This window comes from Miniopterus schreibersii, assembly GCF_964146895.1.
Source record: "Miniopterus schreibersii genome assembly, chromosome: 15".
Classification (NCBI taxonomy): Eukaryota; Metazoa; Chordata; class Mammalia; order Chiroptera; family Miniopteridae; genus Miniopterus; species Miniopterus schreibersii.
Genome location: NC_138115.1, coordinates 20,838,503 through 20,856,090, shown reverse-complemented (window position 1 = coordinate 20,856,090; position 17,588 = coordinate 20,838,503). Strand labels below are relative to the sequence as shown.

Here is a 17,588-nt window from a genome sequence, read left to right as displayed (position 1 = left end):
TTGTCTCTCTTTCTCTCCCTCTCTTTCTCCTTCCCCCCCTTCCCTCCTTCCCTCCTTCCCTCCCTCCCTCCCTCTCTCCAAAAATCAATGAAAAAAAATATCCTTGGATGAGGATCGACAACAACAACAATAAAATAAGTAAAATTAAACATTTAGTTCCACAGTTGCACTAGCCACACTGAACTGAGCTTTGAAGGAAGCAGGAAGCAAGCACGTAACATACTCCCCTTCCCCAGGCCGGCAGAGGCAGCTGCCTCTGAAGTGCTGTTGCAACAGGCTACCATCATGGCACTGGCAACCAAGTGCCTGCTGAGTGCCACACATCTCTGAGGACCGCGTCCCCATTTCACAACAGAAGAGATTCTTGTTCCTTTCCCCGTCTCCCTCTCAACTGCTTGTTCGCTAGTCTGCCTTCCCCACTCACTGAGCCCCATGAGGACAAGGACTCTTACTCACCTGTCCTCCTAGAAACTAGCACAGGGCCCACTACTGCTTTATCCAAGAGCAGCAACTTCCTGCTGAGCTTACACATACATGCTGGAGGGCACTTTGCAAGGTGCTGGGAGGACAGCAGTAATACAAGGCCTCTGCCCTCAGAGGGATTACAGCAGAGAAGAGGAAATGACAGACATTCAAACACACAATTAAAATAAAGCATATGTAAGTAGGTATTAAGTGAACACAGACTGAGTCAGGGGAAGCTAACAGGCATAAAATGGTATCACATTGCCTGGACAAGAAGGTGCAAAGGAAGAAAGCAGGATTAGCAGAAAAACCCTCATTAAGATTTAAGAACACCAAAGCCTCCTCTGAATAATCCCTCCAACTCATCACCCTCCCTCTGAAATCAGCTGGCTTATGGCTCTTCTCTCACAAGCCAGCTTAGTCTGTAAGTGCTAACAATCTGTCATTCAGCAATCCCACTAGACTAAGCCATTCAGTGTGGCATTTCCCAAATGCATCCAGGAAAGTTCCTTACTCATGGTCTGCAGACATATGAGTGAGAAATACCAGACCTGACAAAGATACACAGGTCTCTCTGCTAGAGCACTCCTCAGAGCCTTTACTGCGTCAATGTTTGCGTATCAATGTACCTTATGAATCTGGAACTTGGGGGTCAGGTCAAAGCTAGCATGCAGTATTTCTCAGTCTTGTTGGACAGGGAATGCTTTTCACAAGTATATTGTTAAACTACTGTTCTAGGGAGTACACTCTGAGAAACACTGGTTTGAGTATTTCCTGTGTAACTTCTAGTGACAAGCACTACGCTCCGCAGAGCAGTGGGCTTTAAACTAGAGTTCTGGTAACTCCCAGGAACATGAAAACTTTTCAAAGGGGAAAATAAATAGCTTTAAGATGATCAATTTGGGGGACTTAACGTCCATACATACTTTTCTCTAAAATTAACTTGCCCAAGGAAGCCTTTGGCTAAATCTCCCTTCCTACCTCTCCTTTCACATTTGCCCTTCTCCCACTTTACAAAAGAAAGACACAAAGGGACAGAAACAAGACTCACATCCCTTCTCCCCACTGTCTTATCTGGCCCTGCCCTGGCTCTGACCCACTCACACTGAGTAACTGCAGCTGGAGTCTGTAAGCCACTGGGGTGTAAGCTATACAGCACAAGCACTCAGACACCTGCTAAATCACTAAAGAGACTGCATCCTTGCTCCCTCACCTCCTGTAGGCTCTTTACTTTAAGTCTACTCTTCCTGGACTAATTTACCTCAAAATGCTACTTCCATCCTGTATTTGCCTGCTCAAGAATCATAGTGGCATCTGGCCGGCATGGCTCAGTGGCTGAGTGTTGATCTATGAACCAGGAGGTCACTGTTTAATTCCTGGTTGGGGCACATGCCCAGATTGAGGGTTGGATCCCCCAGTAGGGGGCGTGCAGGAGACAGCCAATAATGACTCTCATCATTATGTTTCTCTCTCTCTCTCTCCCCCCTCTCCCTTCCTCTCTCTGAAACCAATAAAAATATATTTTTTAGAAAAAAGAATCACAGTGGCTCTCCTGGCCAATGCAAACACCTTGGTCAGCATTTAGCCTCCTGCACTCAATCCCTTCCATCCTCAGCTCTGACATGTACCTTCCGCTCCAGTCAGGGAGGTCTCATGGCTTCTTGTTCCTGCCTCCATGCCCTTCCCATGCTGTATCACCTGCCTGGAACACCCTCCCACGCCTCTTGCCAATTATTATTCTGCTTATTCTCCAATGCTCTCAAGCTAAGTCCTGCTCACTTCATGAGGTCATCAGTCTGCCAGTTCACACTGCTGCCCCTCTTTGGTGAGTTCCCCTTACACCACACCCTATGACTCTAAATTACAGTGTGGTAGCCTAAAGTTTTGGTATAGGTTCAAATTCCAGCTCTCTAGTTGTTTAAAGTAAACTTGGGGAAATTATTAACCTCTTTGAGTCTCATCTGCAAAATGGGAATATCAATTATACCAAAGATGTATAAAAGGATAGGTGAAATGAGACCATACTGGGGAGTTAAATTAACAAGTCACTAGAATATAAGCTCCATGAGGGTAAAGAGTTTTGTCTATTTTACATACTGATGTAACTTAAGGCTTGAAACAGTACTTAAAGCATAGTACACATTTGATAAATACTTGGTGAATTATGATTGAAAGAATGAACAAACAACAATGTAATAACTCACTTGATCTAATCTATTCCATAAACCTTTGATGTAGGCATGATTATTATTTCCATTTTATAGAGGAGGAAACTAAGGTCTTGCACAGGCAGGAAACAGAGCAAGGATCTGAACCTAGGCAGTCTGGCTCTGGAACACAGGGTGGGGTACTCTGGTGTGATTATCCCTTCCCAACCTAGGCTCATCCTTGAAAGTGGTTATCAGAATTGGTCTGTTTCTCTTGCCTACTTTCCACAGCACCAGGTAATACTTGGCTGGCAAAGGCCAAAAACAAGATTATCCTACACTTTGCATTAAGTCAGTTATCCCAGAAGAGGATCTCAAGGAGTGTGGGGCTATGGTGTGGTCTTACCTTGCCCTTGTACAGGATCACTGGGCAGACAAACCGTCCTCTGCACCTGGCTGTCTTGCTGCGGTTAACGAGGTCTTGCAACTTGCTCACTTGCACGGTGCTCTGAAACCTGACGCATGGACAAAAGAGGCAGGTCAGGCTGGTTTCTAAGTGAGCATGTGTGGGTGGTAAGTGTTTTCACAAAGACCCCATGCTAGGTCTGCATGTGTGTGTGAATACTCATTTGAAATTTAGTAAGTGTTCTAATTCCTAAATTCCAGATCATAGATATGTTTTTCAGAGGGGGAAAAAGTGCTATATCACAGGTATTAAAATTTCAGTCATCCTTATTGCAGAACCTTTAAGATGAGAAAAAAAGCCAACTATTCTGAAGACATGGTATATAAAATAAAGAAACATACACAGCAAACTGATTGTTGATTACTAGTTTCTTCCTCCCACAGTAAGATAGCAAGTGCTCTCGGGAGCCTCTGGAAATCATAGGGCCATTTTTGCTGGAACAAAGGAGGTGAAAGAGAAGCTTTTTTTGGCTTTGAGAAGTATAGTAGTTATTGCACTGGTTTGGTAAGGGAGCTTCTAGAACACGAAAGAGTCAGGTTTAGAAATGAGCTACAGCAAGTCACACCTCATCAAATCATATCAAATCAGTAGATACCCCAACTGACTTTCCCTTAGGTCACACAAGCAGTTCCCTCTGTGCCACAAATGCCTTGAAACTACATTTGATTCTCCCAGGTTGAGTCCTTCCATTGAGCAAACTCTCCGCAAAACCAAGGTGGAGAACATGCTAGTATGTCCCTCCTAGGGCTCTGTGCAGCCTTTTAATGTACAGGCAGGCACACTTATTCTCCTTAAGCTAGTTGGTGGTTTATTTTCCTGGTTCCCCTACTCAAAGAACCGACTCGGTTTCCATCCAAAGTTCCTGTTTTTATTTTTATTATCTCTTGGCCTTAGGATCTTTTTCTTACAGTGCTAAGCACTAAACTGTGATTGGCACAATTCTCACATTTGAATGAATAAGTGTAGGCTTGTGTATTTATGTTTGTCTTGCAGGACTGAGCCCTTACCCTATGCAATCTGATGCATCTCTGGGTAGATAGTGTCAGAATTGAGTTGAATTGTAGGACACCCAACTGGAAACCCCCCACCCCCACAATGGAAATGGGCGCAGAACTTTAACCACTATCCCCCAAAGCCTCATCTGTACTTCCCTAATTCTTGCTCTTGTTACACTGTCATTGCTTATTTATTGGTTCTGTTACCCACTAAACCTAAGAACAGGGACTTCGTCTATCTGGTAAGACTTCCAAATGGGTCCGAGGTCTGCCACATGGCAGGAGCTCAACAAACATTTATTGATAAACCTATGTCTTGGCTGTTCAGAGATCCCTGTCCAGGCTTCTATTCCCAGATGATGGGCTAAACTGGGGAGGTGTGTTAAGAGGACTTAACCACTTCCTCGATCCAGTTCTACCCTGTGTAACTCAGTCCAATTAGTGTCATACTAACACCAAAGCCAGATATGTAAAGAAGCAAAAATTTCTACTCCTTCCTACCTAAACATGCATATACTCCCTTCTCTTCAACAAACAGGCATTGCCCACTCAGTATCACTTCAAGGCCTTGCAAGGAGTGAAAAGTAAATTCCAGTAACAACTCCAGGTTTGGGGATGTACCACAGCAGTCCTTGCCTGGAAAGTGAGACTCTGCTAGACAAGATGGGAAAGCCATGGCAATGACAGGGAAAAAAGGCAGACAGGTGGACAGAACAGGGTGAGGAAGACCTGGCTTTTAACCCCACTCTGCTAACCACATCTGTGGGTTTCAACTTCCTCTTCGTGCAATGGTGACACTATCTTCTTCTCTAGGTGGCTGCAGGACTTGAGTTAGTGTGTAAAACACTAACACATGTCAAATATTAGGCACCTGAAGAGTGTTAGTTTCCTTCTGCTTAAGGGCTAGGCTGAATTGGCACTAAACGTATTTCCTTCCCAGAAGAGCTTCTGTGAGGCAACGAAGAATGAGTTCCTAGAGGACTGTTACTACAAGGTGATTAGGCATTACCTGAGAACTTGTTAGAAAATGCAGAAGCTCAGGTCCCACTCTAGATCTACTGAGTCAGATTCTGCACTGTAACTAGAGTGTCAGGTGATTCACTCACAATATCAAGTTGGAAAAGCACCACCTTGACTACAGCTAAGCTTAGTACCATAATGCCATTATAAAACCACCACTCAGCACTGAAGACAGTTGGAATGAGGGCAAGGGCAAGGAAAAAGAGCTCTTGTTCAGAAACTTTAGCTAAAGGTGAGTTCACCTAACTTTGGAAGAAGTTAGGAAGAGAGAGGAACCATAATAGGACCATAGGAAAGTCCAATTCTTTAGGCTTGGAGATCCCTGGAGTTCTTAGATTATACAACTGAGGATACAATACAATTTATAATTTGTTTTTCTAATGCATTCATTTTTCTCACAAGCTCAGAAGATGGTACACTTACAGACATCCCATTTTACAGATGAGAAAACTAAGGCTTAATCTTCCAACTCCTCCAAACTGGTTGTCCTGCTTGAAAGCCTTCAGTGACTCCTGGTTGCCAACAGCAGCAGCTCTCAGATTATAGCATATGTAAGACTGATCTAAAGAGCTCTCTGAGACTGTAGACTGTGGAAAGTCTTATTCAGGGGCCCTAGAATCTGTGTAATAAGTGTTCAGGGATGCTAGGAAATAAAACCACTAACACCCACAGGTTTACACTCCTTGGCCTGATGATCAAGACTCTGTATAAGCTGGTCCCAAAGGACATTTCAGGGACACTCCTACTCATCCTTCCAATTCCAGCTGAAAAGGATCTCCACCATGGGGTCTTCCCAAACACTCACAGACCAGACTGCTGTAGGCCTACAAGAGCACTTCTCGAACCTTAATGTGCATACAAATCACTGGGACATCTTGTTATGCTGTGATTTTGACTGATTCAGTGGCTCTGGTGCTCGAGATTCAGAGTCTCTAGCCAGTTCCTGGATTCACTGATGGGTAGAGATGGCCTGCTACACTTTGAGCATGACTCTACTGTAGCACTTATCCTAACATTGCATTCATGGTGCCAGGCTTTCACAGATATTATTGACAACAACTAGAATTCCCTTAAAATCAGCAGCAAGCAGGGAGATTAGGGGAACAAACTCTGAGACTGACATAAAGCATTTCCTAGAGTCTCAATGCTGTGATTTTTTTAGTGTCAAACAACTGCTACCATTTACTGACCGCCTACAGGCTGCAGCCTGTGCCAGATGTTTTATGTCTGCTCTAATATGAAAGCTCTCAGACCTTGGTAGGCCCTAAATAAATAGTAGCACTTAATTCTAATTTTTACAACCAACATGCCAGGCTTGTAACAGCCACATTCATCATCAGGGATCACACTAGCCACTTTTCTAAAGAGGTACACTTACCAATGAGACAACCAACAGACAAAGAAGTAAAATAACTTGCCCAAGTTAGTTACACAAGCAAGGCAGCCAGCATGTAAACTCAAGCAATCAGACTGAAGACCTCAATCAGGCTCATAAGCATGTTGACACAGCACACCTCCCATCCACATTCCCTTAAAAAAGGACACTGAGGTTCAGAGAGGTGAGGTGTGAAGTCAGCAGCCTTAGGACAATGAGCTGCTATAGGATGGGAGTGAAACTGAAGTCCAGGGCTGTAACTACCAACCTCCATTCTACCATTTTACGCCATGATGCCTTGCCAGTGTTACACATCAAACCCTGAAAAAAACAAAGATGTGGATAAGGCTTAACACCTGGGGAAAGTGAGTCTGCTCAGCCCAGCAACCTGCTCAGCTGCAGACTTCCTGATTCTGGGGATGAGTTGTCAAGGCCTCCCCATACAGGCCCACCCTGGTCACATGATACTCACGTGTCTTTCTCCTTCTCAGAACTTTCATACTCCAGGAACACGATGTGCTGGGGGTAGTGGCCACAGATATCCCCATTCACATTTTGGATCACACTGTAACAGTAGTCTCGGCCAAACAGCTCCAGACACCTCTTCTCGATGCGCTCAACCTGCACAGAGAAGGAGACCTGAGCATAAAGAAGATTTGGGGGCTCTGAGTGTGAGAATTAGGTGGTTTGTGACCTGGAGAGGTCACTGGGAATGACATGTGCCTCTTTGATTACTATTCAATGCCAGGAAAAGACCTATTGCTGGGTCAGAGGCCCTAAATATGTAGTTCGTTAACCAATATGTGGTATACTGTGGGAGGGGCTCTGAACCCCTCTATGTTGCAGTGAAATTGTTTTGTTAAGCATTTGAAGGAGAGGATTACAGCTTTCATTTCAGCCTTCCAGGTCTGGCAATAAGGAGACTGAAGAGAATTCCAAGGGTAGAAAAAAGAAGAACTGAAGCCTGCTTTTGATAAAGGAACAGAGAGAGTGTGGGCTGTCTTCCTGCTCTATAGGGGAAGGAAGGGGATGGGCCTAAATTCAGTGTCATGCTGTATAGGAAACAGTATAAGAAGACAACACAGTTGATCTTTAGGCTCCATTCAGCCCTACTACTCCAGCCCCTTCATTCTGACCTTTGAACTGAAGGAATACTCCAGACTTTTTTTTTTTTAACCTAGCCTGGGGGCTAAACTTTTTTTTTTTTTTTTTTTAAATCTAGGCTTTTGTCCCCGCCCAATGCAGGGGAGTAACCCTTCTCAGCTCCTCCTCTAATCTCTTAAACCGGCCCCTCACGCTGATCCTTGACCTCCAAACCCCCTGTCTCAAACCAAAAGGATATTCTTCCTTGCCTCCATCTGACCTCGGTTCCTCCTTTTTCGGTTTTTAAACCGACCCTTACTCTCCAGATCCTGGGAACTCTCCTTCCTCTCACTCCTAACCTCAGCCTTTCCGCTGCAACTTCCCAAGCCAGGGACCTTCTCCTGCTCATCACGCCTCCGAACTCACTTTAGAGCCGCCGGTCCCGCTGCAGTCCTTGGCCCGGTACTGAGTCCGGGAGAACTCCTCCAGCAGCTCCCCGAGTCCCGGCTCCTGCGGCGGCTGGTTGCCCGAAGAAGTCGAGGATCCGGCCGAAGCAGCGGCGGCCGCCCGAGCGCCAGCCATGGCCCAGCCCCAAGCCCCTTCAGCGTCCGGCGTCCTCTTCAGCGCGCCTCAGCCCGGCCCATGGTACCTGGAGGCACCGACTCCAAGTCCGGAACCTCCAGAACCGCTTCAGCCACCGCCTTCCGCTTTCACTTCCGGCCCCGCCCCACCCTGCCGGATGTTTACCTTGCACTGGCCAATCGGAGCCCGGGATTCGCGCCCCGCCCCAGGATTACCGGCCCACCATCAGACGCGGAGCGATCCAAGTGGTCTCGGGGGAGGGCGCCGAACCACTCGCGGACACCTCGTGCTCCGCCCCTTGGGTTTCCCTTGGGGAAGCCGGGCTAAACCATTGGGGCTGCGGCGGGGGGGGGGGGGCGGCGAGGGAAGCGGGAGGAAGGAACCTGGGAAAGAAGCAGAGTGAGAGTGAAATAATCCATTACAGGGAGAGAGGGAGGAATCTCTTGGAGGCAACTCGCGTTGGCAGCCATAGTAATAATAGTAACAAGACAGCATTGCCTAAGGCACTCCGCTTGCACTGCTCCGTACAACTTCCCGGTGATCTGACAGTGCTCCTATGGGCTACCTATCTTATTGAAGAAGATACCTCCAGTCATAATTGGCTTGAAATTCTTTTTCTTTTTTTAAAATTTGTATTTATTGAGTTTTAGAAAGAGAGAGGAAGGGAGAGAGAAACATCCATTTGTTGTTCTACTTACTTATGCATCCATTGGTTGATTTATATTTTTATTTTTTTAAAAAAAAATTTCTTTATTGATCAGAGAGAGGAAGAGAGATAGAAACATCAGTGATGAGAGTCATTCATCGGCTGCCTCCTGCACGCCCCGGACTGGGGCTGGAGCCCACAACCGCGGTATGTGCCCTGAGGGGGAATCCAGCCGCAATCTCCTGGACCCAGGTCGATGCTTAACCGCTGAGCCACGCCTGGTTGGGCTCATTTTTATTTTTTTAAATTCTCACCTGAGGGTATTTTTTTCTCTCCACGGCTTTTCAGAGAGAGTGGAAGGGAGGGGGAGAGAGACATCAATGTGAGAGACTGGAGGAGGGGGAGGGGAAAGGAGAAGGGGGAAAGGGGAGCAGGGAGGAACCCACAGCCCAGGTAGTGCCCTTGACCAGGAATCCAACCCAGGACCCTTCCGTGCATGGGTGGGCGCTCTAACCACTGAACACACGGGCCAGGGCCCCTTGGTTGATTCTTGGCACATGGGGTCATGCTTTAACCAACTGAGTTAACTCTGCCAGGACTTTCGCTTAAAAGTCTATGATTTAAAAGCCCCATATTCTTTTTTTCCTTAATGGTCTTAATAAGAACATTCAAACCTGTAAAAAAAAAAAAGTATGAGTTTATTTGAGCCAAAGAGGCAACAATTGCTGGGATGCAAGATCTCAAAAGCTCTGACCCTAGCGGGTTTGGCTTAGTGGTTAGAGCATCTGCCTGTGGACTGAAGGGCCCCTGGTTCAATTCTGGGTTGCAGGCTCGATCCTGGTAACAGCTGGGTGTGTGTGCAGGAGGCAACCAATCGATGTGTCTCTCTCACATCGATGTTTCTCTCTCTCTCTCCCACTTCTACTCTCTCTGAAAAAAGAAATGGAAAAAATATCCTCAGGTGAGGATTTAAAAAAAAATCTCAAAAGCTCAGGAAAATTGAGTTTTGCAGTTTCTTTCATACATTTGAAATTAAGGAGTAAATTTAAGGAAGATTACCTAAAGTTGGGAGAAAGAAGGGTGGGGAGCCGGGCTAGGCACAGCTCAGTGGTGGAGCATCCACCTAGGATACAGGAGGTGGCAGTTAAATTCCAGGTCAGGGCACATGCCCGGGTTGAGGGCTCGATCCCCAGTAGGGGGCGTGCAGGAGGCAGCCGATCAATGACTCTCTCATCACTGATATTTCTCTCTCTCTCTCCCTCTCCTTTCCGCTCTCTGAAATCAATAAAGATATATTTTTTTAAAAAGAAGGGTGGGGATTGGATTACAGGATAGTTAACAAGATTATGTGCTCTCTTGAGGGTGATCAAACTTATTTGAAAAGGTGTGTTAATCTAGATGCACACAAAAAATGGAAAGAGCTTGCTTAAGGCAGAGATAAATCTGTGACTAAAAAGTTATATGTCCACCATGATCTGCTCAGTTAGCAATTTATGATCAGATAACCCTGTGAGGTTCTTTCTGCAGAACTCCTTTTTCATGCACAACGGAGTATTGCAAACATTCACAGAAGTGGAGAAAATAGTGTTACCGGAAAGGGGACCGTTAGATGGGCCAGTACAGAAACCCAGGTACAGAAACTCACTAGGGCAGGAAGGCAAGAATCTTGTCCCCAGAGTAATCTATCTTCCCCTAGCATATCGCTGGTCATGTGGTTTAGACCCCCTGAGCGTTTTCTCCCTAAAGATAACATTTAGGCCTCAGTAGTATTTCAACTCCAGGCCCAGAAAAGCAGTGAAACCAGACAAGTGGCACCCATGGCTGCCTCAGGACCAGCTACATAGACTAATGACCTCTGCTCTGGCACTCACCAATCAGCGGAGACCGTGACCCTGAAAGAGCACACCTGGAAAGCTGATGAATATTCTATTAAGACCCTCCTCTGGATCTCTCCTAAGATTTCCACCTTCATGAAAGAGATAAATACACTTAGGACCAAGGACTCAGTGAGCACTCCCCACCAAGGGAGAGCACCAGCACCGTCTCCATCCCCCTTCTTCCCTTGGAGGGGACCCCACCAGACTTGGAAGCAGTGGGTAGTGGCCGCTTGCCCGGGGCTTACCCCCTAAACCTGTTTCCAAGGCCCCCTTCTCTCTCTCTGACTTCTCAGTAAGCCAGATCAGCCCAGCCTAGACTCTCCAGTTACTTCTTCCATGTGCCTTCCTTGTTTCACAATACCAAGTTTATTTTTGCTGCCATCATGGACCCAATACCCTTTGACTCAGGGGCGTGCAGGAGGCAGCCAGTCAATGACTCTCTCATCACTGATGTTTCTATCTCTCTCTCCCTCTCTCTAAACTCAATAAAAAAACATATTTTAAAAAAAGGACTAAAAAAATAGCTACTTGGGAATCATTAATTCAGGCAGAAGCCCAAATAATATTCCTATTTGAAGACCAAAGCAATAGGTATTTATGAAAAAGGGGAATTATTACATCAGTACAAGGAAAGCATTTCTATTGGTGGAGATAACACAGCATAGTGATATGTATTCTAAATGTTTTCATTTTTCCGTCTAGTAGGCATCTTGTTATCTTTGTAAACAGTTCTTTGGGAAACAAGGTTGTTTAGGCCATTTTAACATTCCAAGTATTTGAGACATAAGATGTGCAAGGCAGCTCTGTCTCCACTTGAAGGTGACTTTGTTTATATTAGTGTTTACACATATCTCTTCCAGTCAGTGCTTTTGTTTTCCTTAGATAAATACCAGTACCCAGAAGGGAGACTGTTGGATCATATGGTAGTTCTATTTTTAATTTTTTTGAGGAACCTCCATACTGTTTCCCATAGTGGCTGTATTAATTTACATTCCCACCAACAGTGCACAAGGGTTCCCTTTCTCCACACCCTCGCCAACACTTGTTATTTCTTGTCTCTCTGATAATAACCATTCTAGCAGGTGTGAAGTGATATCTCACTGGTTTTGGTTTGCATTTTCCTGATGATTTGTGATGTTGAGCACCTTTCATGTACCTTTTGGACATCTGTAGGTCTTCTTTGGAAAATGTTGTTTCAGAACCTCTGCCCATTTTTAAATTGGATTGCTAGTTTTTGCTATTTTCTATGAGTTTTTAAAATATATTTTGGATATTAACCTCTTATCAAATATATGATTTGCAAATACTGTATCCCACTTGGTAAATTGCCTTTTCAGTTTGTTGATGGTTTTCTTTGCTGTGTGGGAGCTATTTAGTTCAGTGTTTATTTTTGCTTTTGATGCATTTGGTTGTAGTGTCAGAACAAAAAATCGTTGCCCAGACCTATGTCAAGGAGCTTACCACCTATGTTTTCTTCTAGGAGTTTCATGGTTTTAGTTACCTTATCATTTTAACTTGATTATTTCTGTAAAGATCCTATTTCCAAATAAGGTCACATTCTGAGGTACTGAGGGTTAGGAATTCAATCTTTTTTTGGGGGGGGGGCACAATTTAACCTATAAGAGGAGGTGTAGACAGAAAGATTGTCCACTGCGCCAGCTCCCTGCTTCTCCCCTTTGAAGTGGCTGCTTCCTCTTATATCATAAGATGAGTGACAGGAATGACCATCCACTTAGCACTTTCCTTTCTCCTTTGGGGCACTGAGAGGGAAGCTTCCTCTGTTTTCTAATAGAAATATTATGAAAAAGCCATCAAACAAATATTTTACTAACAGAGAAAAAGGAAAATACTGAAGGATAGTTCATGCTTTTATTCCCACCCCTTGCAACTTATAGAAACTACCCCGTGGGAGTGGAATACCCCAAGCCAGCCATGTCCTTCCGGTGGCAGCTCACCCAGTCTGCTACATGATGAAGGAAGTATGTGGCTAAGAAGTCCCTTTGTCTGCTCTGCAGGTTGCCCAGAGACCCCTGACACATGGTCTTCTCACCTGTATCAGTCATGGGGCAGGAAGTAGATGGCACATTGATTTGGATAAACGGGGGAAGGTCTAATAAAGGGACTAGTTACCAAGGTGTGGCCCTGGTGTAGGGAAAACACGAGGGATAATGCAGTGCCTGAGACTAGTGACAGGAAGGTGTTCATCCCCCTAGCCAAGGGGATGTGCAGAAACAGAGGGCTACATATACAGAGTTGTCTTGATAAGACCTCTGTCCTCCCACCTTAACACTACATAATGTCCAAAATGACAAATGTGGAAAGCCACATTTTTATATGACTGAAAGTAATGCAATATTAAAGATGACTGAATTTAAGTAATTATGAATTGTATGAGTGTTTTATTCATAGACTTACGATCTTTTGAAGAATAATAAAATGATACATAATCTAGAAATAATTATGGTTTTAGTTACCTTATAATTTTAACTTGATTATTTCTGTAAAGATCCTATTTCCAAATAAGGTCACATTCTGAGGTACTGAGGGTTAGGAATTCAATCTTTTTTTATAGATTATAAAATATAGTAAATACAGTTTTCTGGTTGTCCTTTCAGAAATATCACTAATTATTTAGTTAAAGTCGTTTTTCACATAATCTGTGTCCTATTGACAGTAATAATTGCAAGGTTAAAAATTAAATTCAAACTATATAAAATTTGAATATATTTTGATCCAAAGTGTAATTTTAGCAAATGTAAAATGTTAAAATTTTAAAAATGGTTCATGTATGTTTTCTCAAAAGTTATTTTTCTCCTAAAGTACAAAAAATTGTTAAAATTAGAAGGCAAAGTGTATTTATACTAAGTGAATGTTAAATTTTAAAATCAAAATTATTTAGGTAGATCTGAAATTAGTTTTTGAAAATCTAATTAAATATTTTGATAAAAGTAAAACCGTCTGCAAGTCCATTTGCAACACCAGTGTCCATCCATCTCATTGTCCGTGTAAAGAACTGGCTTCGCATAGCACTCACGTTACCTCTAGGCCAGGGGTGGAGAACATCTGGCCCTCAGGCCCTATACAGACTGCAAAATCATTTGGTCTGGCCCTGCCAAAGCAACTGCTGGCGGGACTCAAAATTTAATAAATCTAGGAGCTTTTTTCATAGCTAATTTTTAAGTTAATAATTTTATTTGGCCAGTGAGTGATGTTATAAATATTCAAATGGCCTTTGGCAGAAAAAGGGGTCCCCACTCCTGATGTAGGCAAATGTGGAAGCAAAGTTGAGTAATAAAATAGTCAATATTGCAAAATGTTCCTCAGTTACCATGTGCAACTCTTGTGAATATAGAACCAATCTGTGAGCACTGCTGGGACCATGTGAAAGCAGCAAGACAGTGCACACTTTGGCACTACTGGGAAGCAATGCTTTGTTGTGTAAGAATCTATTGCAGTCATGCTATCTGAGGGGGAAGGGTTTGATAAATACATTGATTTGTCTTTTCTTTTTTCCAAGTGGCTCTAACACTCATATCCCCCCACCTTCTGAAACAGTGTCTGTCTTGAATATTAGCACAACCCACTGAAAACCCTGTAGATGCAGTTGTCTTCTCTTTCTCCCTTCCCTTCCCTTCCCTTCCCTTCCCTTCCCTTCCCTTCCCTTCCCTTCCCTTCCCTTCCCTTCCCTTCCCTTCCCTTCCCTTCCCTTCCCTTCCCTTCCCTTCCCTTCCCTTCCCTTCCCTTCCCTTCCCTTCCCTCCCCTCCCCTCCCCTCCCCTCCCCTCCCCTCCCCTCCCCTCCCCTCCCCTCCCCTCCCCTCTCTCTCTCTCTCTCTCTCTCTCTCTCTCTCTCTCTCTCTCTCTCTCTCTCTCTCTCTCTCTCTCTCTCTCTCGTATATCTTGCCCAGAGGGGCTTGGCTCAGTGGTTAAGCACTGGCCTAGGAAAAATATATCTTTATTAATTTCAGAGAGAGAGAGAAACATCAGTGATGAGAGAGTTGTCATGGGCTGCCTCCTGCACGCCCCCTGCTGGGGATGGAGCCTGCAACCCAGGCATGTGCCCTGACCGGGAATAGGATTAGATATCCTGGATCCTAGGTCGATGATCAACCACTGAGCCATGCTGGCCAGACGATTTTCTTTCTTTTTTTAAAAAACACGTGTTCTTATTTATTTATTTATTTTTGTATTTTGTTTTTGTTAATCCTCCCCCCAGGATATCCCAAGGATATTTTTTCCTTTTTTTTTAGAGAGAATTGAAGGGAGGGGGGATGGTTGGGGAGAGAGAGAGCTAGAGATAGAGAAAAATATTGATGTAAGGGAGACACACTGATTGGTTGCCTCCCACCCATGCTCCAACTGGGGCCAGGGATCAAACCTGCAACCCAGGTGTGTGCCCTTGACTGGGAATCGAACCTGCGACCCTTTGATCCAAGGGCTGACACTCTAACTACTGAGCACAACGGCCAGGGCCGGTTGTCTTTTCTTTAGAGGTGTGGACAAGTATGGCTCTGAGTTGTAAGAGTGGACCTTTAGGGTTATGGGTTGAACAGTGCCAGGACTGAGCACCAGATCCCAAAGAAGTGCCTGTGTGTTCTTTACCAAAATTTCATGTGTGTGTGTTTGTGATATATGGAATTCTCTAAAGCATGGACCAAGAACTAGAGTCCCTCTTTCTTGGTTCTAAAGAGGCACTGCCATCTAGGAGCCTTTTGTGGTCACCTAAGTGAGGTGGAAGGAAGAAAGTCTGAAGTCTAGAAGAAGGGAACAGTGGCTAGGCTACAACCTCACAACAGGGCACAGGAAAGACCTAAGGAGTGATTTTCCAGTGATTGCCCCTGGAAAACTCTCAAAAACCAGGAGGTGCCATCAAGGCAGTTTCCTTCACTGGTTCTAACCTGACCATTGGGAGCTTCGCAAACCCTGGCACACACAGTTCAACTTAATTTTCAGTGATTTGTTAATCAATCAAGTACTAAACAAGCTTGTATGGAGTGCTACTATGTGCCAGGCACTGTGCACGGACTGGAACTCAGTGGTGAGCAAGGTAGGGAGATCCCTGAACTTTGCTGTTCACAGTCTTGCAGGGAAGGTAGAGGCTAAACAACAGACTCAGTGAGCTAAGTGCCAAGGCAGAGTAGTTGAGATGCTGTGGGAAAGTTTGGCTCTTCTGGAATCTTGTCTATAGACAATCTGAACCAGGAGGCCGAATTCCCACCAGACAGCTCTCTCATGACAACTACCTGAATCAGAAAGGGAATTAACTCTCCAGCCAGACTAATTTATGCCCTAAATTTAATATTACTAAATGGCATCCCCAGAGTCTGGTAGAATTTCACTTCTATTGCTAATCAAGGGCTGTCTGGTGGATTACTTAATAACAAGCCCCACTGTGTTTTCTGCCTTCAAGATGGAAAATTACATTCCTGATCCTCAGATCTGATCCTTACAAATAATGGGGATGGAGGAGACAGGAGGAAGAATGGCATAAACAAAAGGACATGGATTTTGAAGACAGGTAGAACTGTCTGTACTGGGTTTCCAGGTTCTGTGACCTTGAGCAAGGCAACCATTGTTCTCTAAGCCTCAGTTTCCTCATTTATAAAATGGGGACATTGGCAACTATGTCATTGGGTTGTTGAAAGGATTAAAAGCAATAATGTATTGTAAAGATCCAACAACACATGACAGTCAAGAACAAATGTTTTCTTTGTTTTTTTTCTTGTAGCACCAAATGACATTTAAATTAGTTTAGCTTTCTAAATAGATTGAGTTTTTTGCTAGAGTCGATGGCTGGGAGGTTAGTTAAAATGACTGAGATTCCTGGGACAAATTTTTAAAATAAATAGATATGAATTTTTTAAAAGTTGTGCAAGATTTGTATGCTGAAAACAAAACTCTGGTGAAAGAAATCAAAGAAAACTGAGACAAATCACATACTTTGTTCATGGATTAGAAGACTCAATATTCAATGGATCTATAGGTTCAATCCAATCCACTTAAAAAGTCCAGCAGGGATTTTCATTGACATCAACAAGCTGATTCTAAGATCTTAATTTACTTTAGACTTTAGGTTAAGTATGAATGTCTAAAGATGTAGGATAAAACCAATGAAGGGTAGAAATAAAAAACAGGAATTTCTTGCTTAACATCAATAGTCTGTGTTAGAAATCAGATATTCTGTGTGAAAACAGACAGGAAGGAAACCTGATTCCCATTATTTTACGTGGGAAAAATTTTCATGCATGGCATGTCAACACCAAGCCCAAAACAATTTCCTAAAACATAAATAAAATACAATGAAACATCTGCATACAAGCAACAACCTATCATATTAAGATTTAATATGATTAAAACCATTGCTTCCTTCAAAACAGTAGTACTGGCATAAGGACAGACATACAGATCAATGAAATAGGATAGAGAACCTAGAGATAAGCCCTCACACATACGGCCAATTGATTTTCAAGAAGGGTGCCAAAATCTTTCAATGGAAAAAGGACAGTCTTTTTTTATTTTATTATTTCTATTTATTTTTAAATATGCTTTTATTGATTTTAAAGAGAGAGGAAGGGAGAGGTATATAGAGAGAGAAACATCAATGATGAGAGAGAGACATCCATCAGCTGCCTCCTGCACGCCCTCTACTGGGGATTGAGCCCGCAACCCAGGCATGTGCCCTGACTGGGAATCAAAGCGAGATCTCCTGGATCCTAGGTCGATGCTCAACCACTGAGCTACCCCGGCCAGGCAGGACAGTCTTTTCAATAAATGGTGCGGGTACAACTAGATAGCCGCATGCAAAGAATGAAGTTGCACTCTTACCTTACATTATGCAAAAAAACTAATTCAAACGGATCAAAGACCTAAGTGTAAGAGCTAAAACTACAAAATTCTTAGAAAACACAGGGGAAAGGCTTCATGACACTGGATT

General features: G+C 43.9%; 1 protein-coding gene across 7 annotated transcripts in view; it reads right to left on the bottom strand.

Annotated features, from left to right (window-relative positions):
• MTMR14 (myotubularin related protein 14) overlaps positions 1-8,280 on the bottom strand; it is a 46,523-nt gene extending 38,243 nt beyond the window's left edge. For 5 of the 7 annotated variants that reach the window (XM_081159425.1, XM_081159423.1, XM_081159424.1 and 2 more), the window contains exons 1-3: positions 7,978-8,280; positions 6,941-7,089; positions 3,019-3,127 (exon numbers count right to left, since the gene is read on the bottom strand). In XM_081159425.1, coding sequence (XP_081015551.1) covers positions 3,019-3,127; positions 6,941-7,089; positions 7,978-8,133 — 414 coding nt within the window. In that variant the 5' untranslated portion in view covers positions 8,134-8,280. The remainder of the gene's footprint in view (positions 1-3,018; positions 3,128-6,940; positions 7,090-7,977) is intronic. The other 2 variants (XM_081159429.1, XM_081159428.1) reach the window with 2 other exon arrangements.
• Between the last annotated feature and the right edge of the window lie 9,308 nt (positions 8,281-17,588).